The following is a 17078-nucleotide window of genomic DNA, read 5'->3' as shown; positions in this document are numbered from 1 at the left end:
TTCTCGGCGTCGCGGTAATCCTCGATAGCGAGCCGCAACTTCCTGCGATGCATCGAACTGTTCACGCCCAGGCCCAGCTCCAGGTCCTCGTCGTTCAGGCTCAGCAGCACCTGTGGAGCAAGAAAAGCAGACAGCTGCGGGAAACAGTGAGTGGTAACAACGGCCTGTACCGGCCCAGCCCAGCCCAGCCCCAGCCCAGCCCAGCCCAGCCCAGCCCAGCCCAGCCCAGCCCAGCCCAGCCCAACCCAACCCAGCCCAGCCCAGCCCACACCGGGTGCATTCTCCTGCCTTCTCCCCATTACTCTTGACACCCGTTCTAATCAAGAATCTATTTATCTATCTCTGCCGTAAAAATGTCCACTGACTTGCCCTCCACAGCCCTCTGTGGCAATGTGTTCCACAGATTCACCACCCTGACTACCCTCTCTCCATCACCCCTGACACCCTGAGTGTTCCCACGTTCTACAGCTCTGACCAAATACTTTGTTCCAGATTCCAGCATCTGCAGTCTCTTGCCTTTGAAATGTTATTCTCATGCTATTAAAAGTTTAAAAAAAAGAAAACCTTCTGGGACTAGAAGGTAGACAAAAATGCTGGAGAAACTCAGCGGGTGAGGCAGCATCTATGGAGTGAAGGAATAGGTGACGTTTCGGGTCGAGACCCTTCTTCGAAGGAACAGGTGACGTTTCGTCTCGAGACCCTTTGGGTCTCGACCCGAAACGTCACCTATTCCTTCACTCCATAGATGCTGCCTCACCCCTTGAGTTTCTCCAGCATTTTTGTCCACCTTCGATTTTTCCAGCATCTGCAGTTCCTTCTTAAACATAAAAACATAGAAACATAGAAACATAGAAAATAGGTGCAGGAGTAGGTCATTCGGCCCTTCGAGCCTGCACTGCCATTCAATATGATCATGGCTGATCATCCAACTCAGTATCCCGTTCCTGCCTTCTCTCCATACCCCCTGATCCCTTTAGCCACAAGGGCCACATCTAACTCCCTCTTAAATATAGCCAATGAACTGGCCTCAACTACCTTCTGCGGCAGAGAATTCCAGAGATTCACCACTCTCTGTGTGAAAAAAGTTATTCTCATCTTGGTTTTAAAGGATTTCCCCCTTATCCTTAAACTGTGACCCCTGGTTCTGGACTTCCCCAACATCGGGAACAATCTTCCTGCATCTAGCCTGTCTAACCCCTTAAGAATTTTGTAAGTTTCTATAAGATCCCCCCTCAATCTTCTAAATTCTAGCGAGTACAAACCGAGTCTATCCAGTCTTTCTTCATATGAAAGTCCTGACATCCCAGGAATCAGTCTGGTGAACCTTCTCTGTACTCCCTCTATGGCAAGAATGTCTTTCCTCAGGTTAGGAGACCAAAACTGTATGCAATACTCCAGGTGTGGTCTCACCAAGACCCTGTACAACTGCAGTAGAACCTCCCTGCTCCTAGACTCAAATCCTTTGCTATGAACCTTCTAGGATTAGAATCTCTTAGATGCTCTTGTGACTAATCTGCATAAGCGATGTTTGACGAAAGCAGGCACCGTCTGGGTGTGCCTGACATAATGAGTGTGTGAAGGACTAACTGCATCAGCAAACCTTCGCTGATCTCTCTCCCTGATTACACAGGGCTTACACATTGGAAAGGCAAACAGGATCAGCAGGAACTCTGCGTACAAGTGCAGTCTGTCCAAATGGACTAAAACCACATTTTTGTTTCGTTTCGATACAGCGCGGAAACAGGCCCTTCGGCTCACCGGCTCCGCGCCGACCAGCGATCCCCGCACACCCTACACACACCAGGGACAACGGAGATGAGGAAACACTTTTTCTCACCGAGAGTTGTGAGTCTGTGGAATTCTCTGCCTCAGAGGCCAGTTCAAGAGAGAGCTAGATAGGGCTCTTAAAGATAGCGGAGTCAGGGGATATGGGGAGAAGGCAGGAACTGATTGTGGATGATCAGCCATGATCACATTGAATGGCGGTGCTGGCTCGAAGGGCCGAATGGCCTACTCCTGCACCTATCGTCTACTGTCCCAGCTACACTAGTCCCACCTGCCTGCGTTTGGCCCATATCCATCCAAACCTGTCCTATCCGTGTACCTGTCTAATTGCTTCTTAAAACGTTGCGATAGTCCCTGCCTCAACGACCTCCTCCGGCAGCTCGTTCCATACACCCACCACCCTCTGTGTGAAGATGTTACCCCTCAGATTCCTACTGAATCTTTTCCCCTTCACCTTGAACCCGTGTCCTCAGGTCCTGGGTCTCCCAACTCTGGGCATCTGTGGGGGTCCACGTGTGACTGAGCCTTTGTGGTTGCAGCTCCTAGACTGTGTAACAGCAGCGTCCCCTCCTCCCATCAAAACTGCCCCCTCCATCGACTCGTTTAACCATATAACCATATAACAATTACAGCACGGAAACAGGCCATCTCGGCCCTACAAGTCCGTGCCGAACAACTGTTTTTCCCCTTAGTCCCACCTGCCTGCACTCATACCATAACCCTCCATTCCCTTCTCATCCATATGCCTATCCAATTTATTTTTAAATGATACCAACGAACCTGCCTCCACCACTTCCACTGGAAGCTCATTCCACACCGCTACCACTCTCTGAGTAAAGAAGTTCCCCCTCATGTTACCCCTAAACCTCTGTCCCTTAATTCTGAAGTCATGTCACAAACTCTTGTTTGAATCTTCCCTACTCTCAAAGGGAAAAGCTTGTCCACATCAACTCTGTCTATCCCTCTCATCATTTTAAAGACCTCTATCAAGTCCAAGTTTAAGTCGAGACTAAAAACTCATCTGTACTCCCAAGCCTTTCTTGACGTCCTCTGTGGGAGGTCTATATGTATGTATTTATGCAAGTATTTAATCCATGAACCAATGTTGTATAACATTAGTACCTCCACCACTTTGGTCAAAGAGAGTTGTGTTTTAAATGTGCTATAGAAATGAAAGTGACCGGACTGGACTGGACTGGAGACGAGGGTCTCGGCCCCAAGCGAGCGGTCATTCTCTTACCCGTCCACTCTTGACATTCTCGGTGCAGGAACGGATGTACATGGGCATCGCCATGACAACCTCCAGCCAGGCCTGGACCGTGCCAGCCTTCCACTGGGACATGGGCATGTTCCTGGCCAACTCCACCTGCTGGAGCCGGTCCAGATGCTCATCCCCCTCCGACAGGCTCAGGCTCAGGTGTGTGGGGCTGGATAGACTGTCACAATCTGCAGTGAACACAAATCACTCGTATCAGCAGCTCACAGGGCAAAGGTCCCACCCCCCCCTCCCCCCCCCCCTCACCACCTCACCGCAAAATAGGTTGTCTCCACAGATGCTGCCTGACCCGCTGAGTTACTCCAGCACTCTGTGAAACGTCACCTATCCATGTTCTCCACAGATGCTGCCTGACCCACTGAGTTACTCCAGCACTCTGTGAAACGTCACCTATCCATGTTCTCCACAGATGCTCCCTGACCCGCTGAGTTATGGTGCAGCAGCATCTATGGAGCTAAGGAAATAGGCAACGTTTCGGGCCGAAACCCTTCTGGAAATAGGCAACGTTTTGGGCCGAAACCCGGAAGGGTTTCGGCCCGAAACGTTGCCTATTTCCTTAGCTCCATAGATGCTGCTGCACACCGCTGAGTTACTCCAGCACTCTGTGAAACGTCACCTATCCATGTTCTCCACAGATGCTGCCTGACCCACTGAGTTACTCCAGCACTCTGTGAAACGTCACCTATCCATGTTCTCCACAGATGCTGCCTGACCCGCTGAGTGACTCCACAGATTCACCACTCTCTGTGTGAAAAATGTTTTCCTCATCTCGGTCCTAAAAGATTTTCCCCTTATAATAGGCAACGTTTCCCTAGGGGAGAGAGGGGAGAGGGGAGAGGAGGGGAGGAGAGGGGAGGGGGGGAGGGGAGAGGAGAGGAGAGGGGAGGGGAGGGGAGGAGAGGGGAGGAGAGGGGAGGGGAGGAGAGGAGAGGGGAGGAGAGGGGAAGAGGGGAGGAGGGGAGGGGAGAGGGGAGGAGAGGAGAGAGAGAGGGGAGGGGGGGAGAGGAGGGGAGGGGAGGGGAGGAGAGAGGAGACTGATTCCTGGATCAATGCACCGCCACCCATAGCTCCCATTCCAGGGCTCGGAATTCACCTGATTGAGTCCAAGTTTAGTTTAGAGAGTTTAGACACAGATTAGATGAGTTTAGTTTAGAGATACAACACGGCAACAGGCCCACCGAGTCCGCGCCGACCAGCGATCCCCGCACACTGACACTATCCTACACACACTAGGGACAATTTACATTTACACCAAAGCCAATTCACCTACAAACCTGCACGTCTTTGGAGTGTGGGAGGAAACCGAAGATCTCGGAGAACTTCATTGGTCAGAGGGTGGTGAATCTGTGGAACTCATTGCCGCAGACGGCTGTGGAGGCCACAAGTCAGTGGATATGTTTAAGGCGGAGATTGGCAGATTCTTTCAATAGTACGGGTGTCAGGGGTTATGGAGAGAAGGCAGGAGAATTATCTCATTTCCTCCACACCCAAGATCGGACAGGCCCAGAATACTTAATCTCCCCTCGTCTGACCTGTCAGTCCAGGAGTCAGTTGTTAATGCATTCTTCCAAATGCATGTTCTCCTTGCAGAAGCGTGTTTGCCCCACCACCCCCAGCCACATTGCAGCTACGATCTCACCAGGGCTCCACACGGTTGCATCAAGACATGCCCCCTCTTGCATTCAAGTCCTCGTGTACAAGCCCGGTGATTCATGTACAAGGGACTCGCCGGAGTTTAGCAGGATGAGGGGGTCTCCTCATTGAAACTTTCACAAGGAAGTTTACAAAAATGATCCCAGGAATGAGTGGGTTAACATATGATGAGCGTTTGTCGGCACTGGGCCTGTTCTCGCTGGAGTTTAGAAGAATGAGGGGGGACCTCATTGAAACTTACCGGATAGTGATAGAGTGGATGTGGAGAGGATGTTTCCACTAGTGGGAGAGTCTAGGACTAGAGGTCACAGCCTCAGAATTAAAGGACGTACCTATAGGAAGGAGATGAGGAGGAATTTATTTAGTCAGAGGGTGGTGAATCTGTGGAATTCTTTGCCCACCGAGTCCATGCCGACCAGCGATCTCCGCACACTACACTATACTACACACACCAGGGAAAATTTACCTACGAACTTTGGAGTGTGGGAGGAAACCGAAGATCTCGGAGAAAACCCTCGCGGGTCACGGGGAGAACATGCAAACTCCGTACAGTCAGCACCCGTGGTCAGTGGATATTTCTAAGGCAGAGATAGATAGATTCTTGACTAGTACGGGTGTCAGGGGTTGTGGGGGAGAAGGCAGGAGAATGGGGTTGAGAGGGAGAGATAGATCAGCCAGGCAGGGTAGACTCGTTGGGCCGAATGGCCGTATTCTACTGCTAGTATTTATGAGATTACAGAGCGAAGATGTGTCAGTCTGTGCTGTATTCACTCACGCTACAGCCTGCACCTCGACTGAACTTTGCGCAGCAGTTATCAGTGCCCGAAACATCTATTATTTATGTTTTAATTACATTTTTTTATTTGAAATCTTATGCCAGCCAACCTGACTTCAAATGATTATTCTTAAATCGTTGCTTTTGCCACAGAATAGCTGCCATCCATCAAAGTAACCACGGTTTTCACATAGCCGTTTTGCATCTATCGCTGATGGAATTTCTAACTCCACATGAAATAAATCTTACGGCCACGAAACACTTGGATTTCACTCACCACGTCTGTGAGAGTGCTGGCAGTCACAGGGAATTTATTCCCTTTGGACATGACTTCAGAATTAAGGGACAGAAGTTTAGGGGTAATATGAGGGGGAACTTCTTTACGCAGAGAGTGGTAGCGGTGTGGAATGAGCTTCCAGTGGAAGTGGTGGAGGCAGGTTCATTGGTATCATTTAAAAATAAATTGGATAGGAATATGGATGAGAAGGGAATGGAGGGTTATGGTATGAGTGCAGGCAGGTGGGACTAAGGGGAAAAAAAAAAAAAATTTGTTCGGCATGGACTTGTAGGGCCGAGATGGCCTGTTTCCGTGCTGTAATTGTTATATGGTTATTATATGGTAGACAAAAATGCTGGAGCAACTCAGCGGGTGAGGCAGCATCTATGGAGTGAAGGAATAGGTGACGTTTCGGGTCGAGACCCGAAGGGTCTCGAGACGAAACGCCACCTATTCCTTCGAAGAAGGGTCTCGACCCGAATCTATAGATGCTGCCTCACCCGCTGAGATTCTCCAGCATTTTTGTCTACCTTCGATTTTCCAGCATCTGCAGTTCCTTCTTAAATTCATATTTTTCTTTTTGGTTAGTTCAGAGATACAGCGCAGAAACAGGCCCTTCAGCCCACCGAGTCCGTGCCGACCAGCGATCCCCGCACACTAACACTATCCTACACACACACACACCATCCAGGGACAATTTACATTTACACCAAGCCAATTAACCTACAAACTTTGGAGTGCGGGAGGAAACCGAATATCTCGGAGGAAACCCACGCAGGTCACGGGGAGAACGTGCAAACTCCGTACAGACAGCACCCGTGGTCAGGATTGAACCGGGGTCTCTGGCGCTGTGAGGCAGCAGCTCTACCCGCTGCTCCACCATGAGGAACCGAGTTATTATAGAGAGTTTGGACACAACGTGCTGGAGTAACTCAGCGGGACCAGCAGCATAGAAACATAGAAAATAGGTGCAGGAGTAGGCCATTCGGCCCTTCGAGCCTGCACCATTCGCCATTCGATATGATCATGGCTGATCATCCAACTCAGTATCCCGTACCTGCCTTCTCTCCATACCCCCTGATCCCTTTAGCCACAAGGGCCACATCTAACTCCCTCTTAAATATAGCCAATGAACTGTGTGGCCTCAACTACCTTCTGTAGCAGAGAATTCCACAGATTCACCACTCTCTGCGTGAAAGATGTTTTCCTCATCTCGGTCCTAAAAGATTTCCCCCTTATCCTTAAACTGTGTGACCCCTTGTCCTGGACTTCCCCAACATCGGGAATAATCTTCCTGCATCTAGCCTGTCCAACCCCTTAAGAATTTTGTAAGTTTCTAAGCATCTCTGGAGAAAAAGGAATAGGTGACGTTCTGGGTCGAGACCCTTCTTGCCCTCAAAGTATCTGCCAGTGAAACCACCAACTGGTGCTTTATATGTCTAGACCTGATGCTGGCCACCCTCTCTTGTTCCATCCTCAGTAAAGGTGTTTGATTGAACGATACAGCATGGAAACAGGAGATTTGACCCAAGATCATTAAGGGCTTGGACACGCTAGAGGCAGGAAACATGTTCCCGATGTTGGGGGAGACCAGAACCAGGGGCCACACAGTTTAAGAATAAGGGGGAAATCTTATCACATTTCAACCAGCGGTGCTTCTCCTACAAGGAACCACTCAGGACTGCGTGTATCACCCAGCAGGTGAATTCTGCAGCCATTTTATTACCAACACAATCTACAAAACATTAACATCCAAGGACAGCGAAAGGCTTGGCTAGAGTGGACGTGTGGAGAGGATGTCTCCACTAGTGGGAGAGTCTCGGACCAGAGGTCACACAGCCTCAGAATAAGAGGACCTTCTTTTAGGAAGGAGATGAGGAGGAATTTGTTTAAGAAGGAACTGCAGATGCTGGAAAAAAATCGAAGGTAGACAAAAGTGCTGGAGAAACTCAGCGGGTGCAGCAGCATCTATGTGGAGCGAAGGAAATAGGCAACGTTTCGGGCCGAAACCCGGAAGGGTTTCGACCCGAAACGTTACCTATTTCCTTAGTCACACAGTTTAAGGACAAGGGGGAAATCTTTTAGGACCGAGATGAGGAAAACATTTTTCACCCAGAGAGTGGTGAATGTCTGGAATTCTCTGCCACAGAAGGTAGTTGAGGCCACAGTTCATTGGCTATATTTAAGAAGGAGTTAGATGTGGCCCTTGTGACTAAAGGGATCAGGGGGTATGGAGAGAAGGCAGGTACGGGATACTGAGTTGGATGATCAGTGGTGAGTCTGTGGAATTCTCTGCCTCAGAAGGCGGTGGAGGCCGGTTCACTGGATACTTTCAAGAGAGAGCTAGATAGGGCTCTTAAAAATAGCGGAGTCAGGGGATATGGGGAGAAGGCAGGAACGGGGTACTGATTGTGGATGATCAGCCATGATCACATTGAATGGCGGTGCTGGCTTGAAGGGCCGAATGGCCTCTACTCCTGCACCTATTGTCAAGTCCACAATGGCCATCGATCACCCGTACATGCCAGTTCTATGTTTTCCCACTCCCTACACACGAGGGCACTTTATACCAGGGGCAGCACCAAGGACCTGCAGGTTTGTAGGTTAATTGGCTTCTGCAAATCACCCCTAGTATGTTGGATGTAAAACTGGGAGAACATGGAACTAGTGTACATAGAAACATAGAAATTAGGGGCAGGAGTAGAGGCCATTCGGCCCTTCGAGCCTGCACCGCCATTCAATATGATCATGGCTGATCATCCAACTCAGTATCCCGTACCTGCCTTCTCTCCATACCCCCTGATCCCTTTAGCCACAAGGGCCACATCTAACTCCCTCTTAAATATAGCCAATGAACTGGCCTCAACTGGCCTCAAATGGGGCTGAAACCCAAAGGAAATAGGCAACGTTTCGGGTCGAAACCCGAAGGGTTTCGGGACGAAACGTTGCCTATTTCCTTCGCTCCATAGATGCTGCTGCACCCGCTGAGTTTTTGGCTGATCATCCAACTCAGTATCATTCAATATGATCATGGCTGATCATCCAACTCAGTATCCCGTACCTGCCTTCTCTCCATACCGTCTGATCCCCTTGGCCACATCTAACTCCCTCTTAAATATAGCCAATGAACTGGCCTCAACTACCCTCTGTGGCAGAGAGTTCCAGAGATTCACCACTCTCTGCGTGAAAAAAGTTCTTCTCATCTCGGTATTAAAGGATTTCCCCCTTATCCTTAAGCTGTGACCTGGGCAGGTGCGGACGTGGTGGGCCGAAGGGCCTGTTTCCGTGCTGTATCTCTGGAACTACAGAGGCCACTCAATCGACAAACCATGGCAGCTTTGGGATGCCCACACGGTCGCAGGGAGAACGTGCAAACTCCACACAGACAGAGATGCACCCCATCTCAGGACGAACCTTGGTCGCTGGTGCTGTGAGGCAGCAGCTCTACCCGCTGCACCACCTGTTAGTCTAACAAACCAGTTCACACACATATACATTAGGGTGGGCGGGCATTGCCCCTAAGGACATGTCGCTGGCTTCTCTTGTTGAATCAACGTTGATCTCTAGTGCACGGGACCACAGGCCTTCAACGAGGAGACAATAATGATCTGGGCACAATCATAGTGAACGAAGGGGCTGGAGGGGAGACAGCAGTCGTGATCTCCTCGTACACTCACCATCCATCTAGCACACCTACCGCTCACACTAACGGGGCACACTGCTCACACTCACCATTAGAGGCACGCTGCTCACAGTCACTATCAGTGACACACTGCTCACACTCACTAGTGGGATACATTGCACACACTCACTATCAGATACACTCTTGCTCACACTGTCAGTGGCACACTGCTCACACTCACTAGTGGTGACACGTTGCTCACACTTACTATGTGACATACTGCACACACTCACTATCAGATACACGGTGCTCAAACTCAGACACACACCGCTCACACTCACTAGTGGGACACATTGCACACACTCACTATCAGATACACTCTTGCTCACACTGTCAGTGGCACACTGCTCACACTCACTAGTGGTGACACGTTGCTCACACTTACTATGTGACACACTGCACACACACACTATCAGACACATGGTGCTCACATTCACTATCAGACACACACCGCTCACACTCACTATTAGTGGCACAGCTCACACCCACATCAGTGACACATTGCTTACACCCACTACCAGTGGCACACTGCTCACACTTACTACTGGAATACTATCAGATTCACTTTGCTCACACTGTCAGCGGCACACTGCTCACACTCACTATCGTGCCACACTGCTCACACCCACTATCGTGCCACACTGCTCACACTCACTATCGTGCCACACTGCTCACACCCACTATCGTGCCACACTGCTCACACCCACTATCGTGACACACTACTCACACTCACTATCATTGACACACCGCTCACACTCACTATCAGTGACACACTGCTCACACTCACTATAATGCCACACTGCTCACACTCACTATAGTGCCACACTGCTCACACTCACTATCAGTGACACACTGCTCACACTCACTATAGTGCCACACCGCTCACACTCACTATAGTGCCACACCGCTCACACTCACTATCAGTGACACACTGCTCACACTCACTATCAGTGACACACCGATCACACTCACTATCAGCAGCACACCGCTCACACTCACTATCAGTGACACACCACTCACACTCACTATCAGTGACACCACTCACACTCAGTATCAGTGACACACCACTCACACTCACTATCAGTGAAACACCGATCACACTCACTATCAGTGACACACCGCTCACACTCACTATAGTGCCACACCGCTCACACTCACTATCAGTGACACACCACTCACATGGAGGCCGATTGCTCACACTCAAGGACTTCTGTCACTACTCTAGTCGATGTCTCTGTCGTCAGCAAACAGGCAACAGAAAGAGATTTCCTTTAACATTTATCTGAAATGGAATGAAAGTGAAAGATCCAGCTGTGACAGATGTGCTCGCTGCTTCTCAGAGAAAGATTATCTGTGAAGCAACGTATATATTCAGCGGTTACACAGAAAAGCTGGAGAAACTCAGCGGGTGCAGCAGCATCTATGGAGCGAAGGAAATGGGCAACGTTTCGGGCCGAAACCCTTCTTCAGACTGATCAGGGGTGGGGGTGGGTGGGGACAAGAAAGGGATCACAGATGGGGGACAGTTAGAGAGGAGGTTGTGAAACTGTCTCCGGAGAGAAGAGGAGAACTTCTTCAAGGTAGGCATATCTTGAAGAGATAACGCAGTAGAGTGTACACAGTGTTAAGGAGGGAACTGCAGATGCTGGAGAATCGAAGGTTACACAGAAAAGCTGGAGAAACTCAGCGGGTGCAGCAGCATCTATGGAGCGAAGGAAATAGGCAACGTTTCGGGCCGAAACCCTTCTTCAGACGTATATATTCAGCTTCTTGTCCCCAGCTGCCAGAAACATACGAGGCTCATCCATTCGTGCTGCGAGGATCCTGTGGCCACGTTCCACGCCGATGTAACATGATTCTAGCCCACACCCGCAGCTCACACGCATCAAGGTGTTAGTGCAGGGGCCAGGTATTACACTGGTGCAGGCATCACACCTGGTGCAGGTATTACACTGGGTGTCAGGGGTAAAGGACGTTCCTTCAGGAAAGAGATGAGGAGGAATTTCTTTAGAGGGTGGTGAATCTGTGGAATTCTTTGCCACAGGCGGCTGCGGAGGCCACAAGTCAATAGATAGTTTTAAGGCAGAGATAGACAGATCCTTGATTAGTACGGGTGTCAGGGGTTACGAGGAGAAGGCAGGGGAATAGGGTTAGGAGGGAGAGATAGATCAGCCATGGCGGAGTAGACTCGTTGGGCCAAATGGCCTAATTCTGCTCCTATGACTTATGAATACGAATTGAAGATGGTCCCTGTCCTTGGTGGAGAGGTGCTCAGAGTCCCTAAGCTGCTAGGACAGCACGAGACTGCCTGTTCACCAGATATAGACACAAAATACTGGAGGAACTCAGCGGGACAGGCAGCATCTCTGGAGAGAAGGAATGGGCTGCCTGTCCCGCTGAGTTACTCCAGCAGTTTGTGTCTATCTTCGGTGTAAACCAACATCTGCAGTTCCTTCCTGTGCATGTTCACCAGAGAGTCACAAACCCACAAGGTGGAAGGCAAGAAGCCGGAGGTTAGATGTTTCAAATACATCTGGCACAGGTGATATTGGCACAGGTGACACTAGCGCAGGTACAGGTGACACAGCTGCAGAAACTGTACAACTATTGGAGAAGAGAGCCTCTCTGTTCACTGAGCCACATCTAATGCAGACTATGTCAGATGATTCAGGAGAATCCTGCAATATGAAGAGAAGAAGATTGACAAATCTCTTGTGATTCCATGAAAGGCATCACAGCAGACCGGGGTTCTCTGATGTCACCTCAGCTTTCCTCCTGCACTCCAAAGACGTGCAGGTTTAATTGGCTTGGCTAGAATTTGTAAACAGTCCCAAGTGTGTAGGAGTGATCTCTGGCCATCATGGACTGTGTGGGCCATTAGGGCCTCTCTCCACGCAGTATCTCTATACAGATTGTCTAAAGATTTGCTAACAACAGCAAAGTGATGTGGACACGGCATAAAGGCAGAGGGTTGCTGCAAATCCTCAGTGGGCCAGGCAGTTTCTCTGGAGAAAGAAACAAAGATGATTCCCGTCTTTACTTGAAGGTCTGAAGAAGGGTATCGTCCTATTTTCTTCGCTCCATAGATGCTGCTGCACCCGCTGAGTTTCTCCAGCAATTTTGTGTACCTTTGATTCCCATCTTTAGTTTAGTTTAGAGATACAGCGTGGAAACAGGCCCTTCGGCCCACCGAGTCCGTGCCGACCAGCGATCCCCGCACACTATCCTACACACACACACACACACACACACTGGGGACAATTTACATTTACACCAAGCCGATAAACCTACAAACCTGCACGTCTTTGGAGTGTGGGAGGAAACCGGAGCACCCGGAGAAAACCCACGCAGGTCACGGGGAGAACGTGCAAACTCCGTACAGACAGCGCCCGTGGTCGGGATGGAACCCGGGTCTCCGGCGCTGTGAGGCAGCCACCGTGACGTCCATATTCTGATGAATAACTCTCGATGAATCATCGGTGATCTGGAATGTGAGCAACTCCGGAGAGAACTGGCCTGCTCTGTGGATTGGACATTACCTGGTCTTACTCAAAACAGCCAGACAGCGAATCGTGGAACAAAGTTCCGATGGGCGACTCTGGCGAATAGTTCAGGTGCATTTCACGACAGGTGACAGGTGGAGAAAAACAGACTTACCTGGCCACAGGTGCGACCCCCCCTCACCTGTCACGGCGATTGCCCCGACACAGGGTGGAGAATGGGTTAGATGCAATGAGACGTGATGGGGTTGTGAAAGGTTCCCCTCGCACAGACACAGACACACATTGTGGTTATATTAGTGCAAGGGGGTTGTGAATGAGTAGTGAGCAGAAACACAGCATGATGGATGGGTGAACAGCAAGCAGACGGACACCTGGGCAAAATGGGATGTGTTACCTTTTGCAAAAAAAAAAAAACAGCTCTCCGGTTCAACAAGAATGAATTGTCGACATTTAACCATATAACAATTACAGCACGGAAACAGGCCATCTCGGCCCTACAAGTCCGTGCCGAACAACTTTTTTTCCCCTTAGTCCCACCTGCCTGCACTCATACCATAACCCTCCATTCCCTTCTCATCCATATGCCTATCCAATTTATTTTTAAATTATACCAATGAACCTGCCTCCACCACTTCCACTGGAAGCTCATTCCACACCGCTACCACTCTCTGAGTAAAGAAGTTCCCCCTCATATTACCCCTAAACTTCTGTCCCTTAATTCTGAAGTCATGTCCTCTTGTTTGAATCTTCCCTACTCTCAAAGGGAAAAGCTGATCCACATCAACTCTGTCTATGCCTCTCATCATTTTAAAGACCTCTATCAAGTCCCCCCTTAACCTTCTGCGCTCCAGAGAATAAAGACCTAACTTATTCAACCTATCTCTGTAACTTAGTTGTTGAAACCCAGGCAACATTCTAGTAAATCTCCTCTGTACTCTCTCTATTTTGTTGACATTTCCATCGGCCAATTCTTTTTTTAATTGATTTTAATTTCCAAAAGTTTTTTTGTAAATTTGGTTGTGGCCGTGGAGAGTCCCAACAACTGTGACCAAGCAGTGTTGAGCAGCAGCAGAGATCTTGTACCACCAAGTTCCGTTGCAACTTTCTGCAGGGGTCCCGAGCTTTAGCCACAAGTGCCCAGGGCAATATGCACACAGCTCGGTGGTCCTGAGCAGCTGAACATTTCTACATGGCCCCCAGACTGACTTGACCGGGAGACTGGTGTAACATGGTTGAAAAAAAAACACGAGTCACGGTGGCGCAGCGGTAGAGTTGCTGCCTCACAGCGCCAGAGACCCGGGTTCCATCCCGACTACAGGCGCTGTCTGTACGGAGTTTGCACGTTCTCCCCGTGACCTGCGTGGGTTTTCTCCGGGTGCACTGGTTTCCGGCCACACTCCAAAGACGTGCATGTCTGTAGGTTAATTGTTCCCCATTGTGTCGGATGGTGTTAGCATATGGGGATCGCTGGTCAGCATGGCTCGCTGGGCCGAAGGGCCTGTTTCCGTGCTGTATCTCTAACTTGGAATATCAGTAAATCCCGAGCCCTTCACACACTCTGCTACCGTACATGCAGCCTGGAAAGGAAGCAGTGGGTGGCGGTGCATTGATGTGTTGGCCCTGCCACCCAGTGTTGGAGCCACGATGGCTTTCCTGAGGCAGGCAGGCTGCCATCTGTGTAGGAAGGAACTGCAGATGCTGGTTTGCACTGAAGATAGTCACAAAACGCTGGAGTAACTCAGCGGGACGGGCAGCATCTCTGGAGAGAATCAATAGGTGTTTTGGGTCAAGACCCTTTGACTGCATCAGACGGCATGAGTCTGAAAGAGGGTGTCGACCTGAAACTTCACCCACTCCCTCTATCCTGAGATGTTGCCTGTCCCGCTGAGTTACTCCAGCAATGTGTCTCTACCTGTAGGCAGCCAAGTGATCTTCATATGCTCGGTGTGCACAATTGGATCCGCTTTGATGTTTCATTTTCACACCTTACATTTCCTTATCTCAGTCTGAAGCAGAAGGGTCTCGACCACAAACGTCACCCATTCCTTCTATCCTGAGATGCCGCCTGTCCCGCTGAGTTACTCCAGCATTGTGTGTCCGTCTGCAATGCACACTGTGGACGGCTCGACTGGATAGCACGGGACAAAAAGCTTTTCACTGTACCTCGGTACACGTGACAATAAACTAAACTGTACTGTGAGCCTCACCCCGTGCTATTCTGAACGTGGACTAGTCGAATCCTTTGCAAAAAAAAATTCAACTCCTGAGGAAACGTTAAACTAGAATCAATATCGTTTAAAAAAGGTCGCGCACTATCTCGGATTGACGAGCCCATCTTTAATCAAGGACTTTATATTGGGTGTGGGGTGAGGAAGATCTAAGATTTTTCTTCAATATATCAAAGGCCTGTTCTGCAATGTTAATGAGTTTGGATACCATGACCAAGCATTAGTTTAGCAGAACCTTGTAATGTTGCTCTTGGGACTTGGAATAAACACAGCATGTATCAAAACAAGCAGCTAATTGGTACAAATGTTTAAATTAGACGCTACACAGTCGATGGCCGTAATCCTGGGCCTTGACCTCCAGCTTGAAGCAGATAAACAAATGAACGAACGTACTTGAAGCGGAGTTTCTCCTGTCAGCCCAGTCAGCCTTTACCTACTGCCCAAAGATCCTGTAGCAAGCAAGATAGTGCATTCCTGCTAAGACCAATGTGCTGACATGTAGTACACTACGGAGGGGGGCGGCGGCCATTTCAGTAACCCCGACCCGACTTTGCAAATCCATCTCGCAGTGTAATCAACGTTGCGGGGGAACAGTTTGTGTGTGTGTGTGTGACATAGTGTTAGACCCATTATTCACAATTCTGTTCATTCATAATTCTGCTATTTTTTGTTAATGATTAATATGTCAATAAATTATAATTCTGTTCATTTTCTTTTTTTAATGTTTTTTTTAAAACGGAAGCCGGTTACGCAAATGGCGTCGAAGATTACCTATGAATCTGCCCATGACCGTACTATGTCTTTTTTGTCGAGTGGGCTATCTTGGTTGCTGTAGGATCTTTGTTACGGCCCAACACTGAACGCTGACCGCTGCAGATAATCTCATCAATATGTTCCTCTGCTTCATTCGGCCTTTTACTTCAGGGCCCATCTAGAAAATGACAGCCAGCATAGCATGGTGGGAGCCCCGAGACTTGAATTGCACGGAACCACGTCATGCTAGCGGCATGGTAGCGCAGCGGGTAGAGTCGCTGCCTCACAGAGCCAAGGACCCGGGTTCAATCCTGACTACGGGTGCTGTCTGTGCGTTCTCCTTGTGACCTGCGTGGGTTTTCTCCGGGTGCTCCGGTTTCCTCCCACATCCCAGGTTTGTAGGTTAATTGGCATCGGTAAATTTGTAAATTTGTCCCCAGTGTGTGTGTGTGGGATGGTGTTGATGTACGGGGATTGCTGGTCGGGGACGGTGGACTCGGTGGGCCTGGACAGAATGGATATGGAGAGGATGTTTCCACTGGTGGGAGAGTCCAGGACCAGTGGTCATAGCCTCAGAATTAAAGGATATCCCTTTACGAAGGAGATGAGGAGGAATTTCTTTAGTCAGAGGGTGGTGCATTGGTGGAATTCTTTGTCACAGACGGCTGTGGAGGCCAAGTCACAGAAATGGGCGATATTTTTAAGTCAGAGATAGATATATTCTTGATCAGTACAGGTGTCAGGGATTATGGGGAGAAGATTGTTAAGGGCTTGGACACACTAGAGCAGTGGTTCCCAACGAGGGGCGTACGCCCCACAGGGGGGCAATTTGATTTTTAAGGGAGGCAATTGAGCTGGGTCCAAATTTTCGATTTTTTTGGGGGGGGATTTTCCATCAGGTAAACATATGTAGTTTATGTTTCAGATGTTATTTTGAGTAAATCATTTTTTGGGGGTAAAAAAGGTCTTTATTATGTAGTTATTACATAATCACCGTGCCTTCGTTCTCCATGCACGTCGTACGAAGTGCGTGAGGTCATGGGAGAACCTTATTTATTGAAGGTAGACAAAAAAGCTGGAGAAACTCAGCGGGTGCAGCAGCATCTATGGAGCGAAGGAAATAGGCAACGTTTCGGGCCGAAACCC

General features: G+C 49.4%; 1 protein-coding gene across 6 annotated transcripts in view; it reads right to left on the bottom strand.

Moving 5' to 3' along the window:
• The window catches only part of LOC129711466 (kazrin-like), a 243283-nt gene that overhangs the window by 14496 nt on the left and 211709 nt on the right, over positions 1-17078 (bottom strand). For all 6 annotated transcript variants that reach the window (XM_055659082.1, XM_055659084.1, XM_055659083.1 and 3 more), the window contains 2 exons: positions 3026-3231; positions 1-110 (listed from right to left, as the gene is read on the bottom strand). The exon at positions 1-110 is cut by the window's left edge and continues 9 nt beyond it. In XM_055659082.1, the coding sequence (XP_055515057.1) occupies positions 1-110; positions 3026-3231 (316 nt within the window). The remainder of the gene's footprint in view (positions 111-3025; positions 3232-17078) is intronic.

The sequence above is a fragment of the Leucoraja erinacea genome, chromosome 30 (assembly GCF_028641065.1).
Source record: "Leucoraja erinacea ecotype New England chromosome 30, Leri_hhj_1, whole genome shotgun sequence".
Lineage (NCBI taxonomy): Eukaryota > Metazoa > Chordata > Chondrichthyes > Rajiformes > Rajidae > Leucoraja > Leucoraja erinaceus.
Note: the sequence above shows the minus strand (reverse complement) of the source record. Positions and strands in the feature narration are given on the sequence as shown.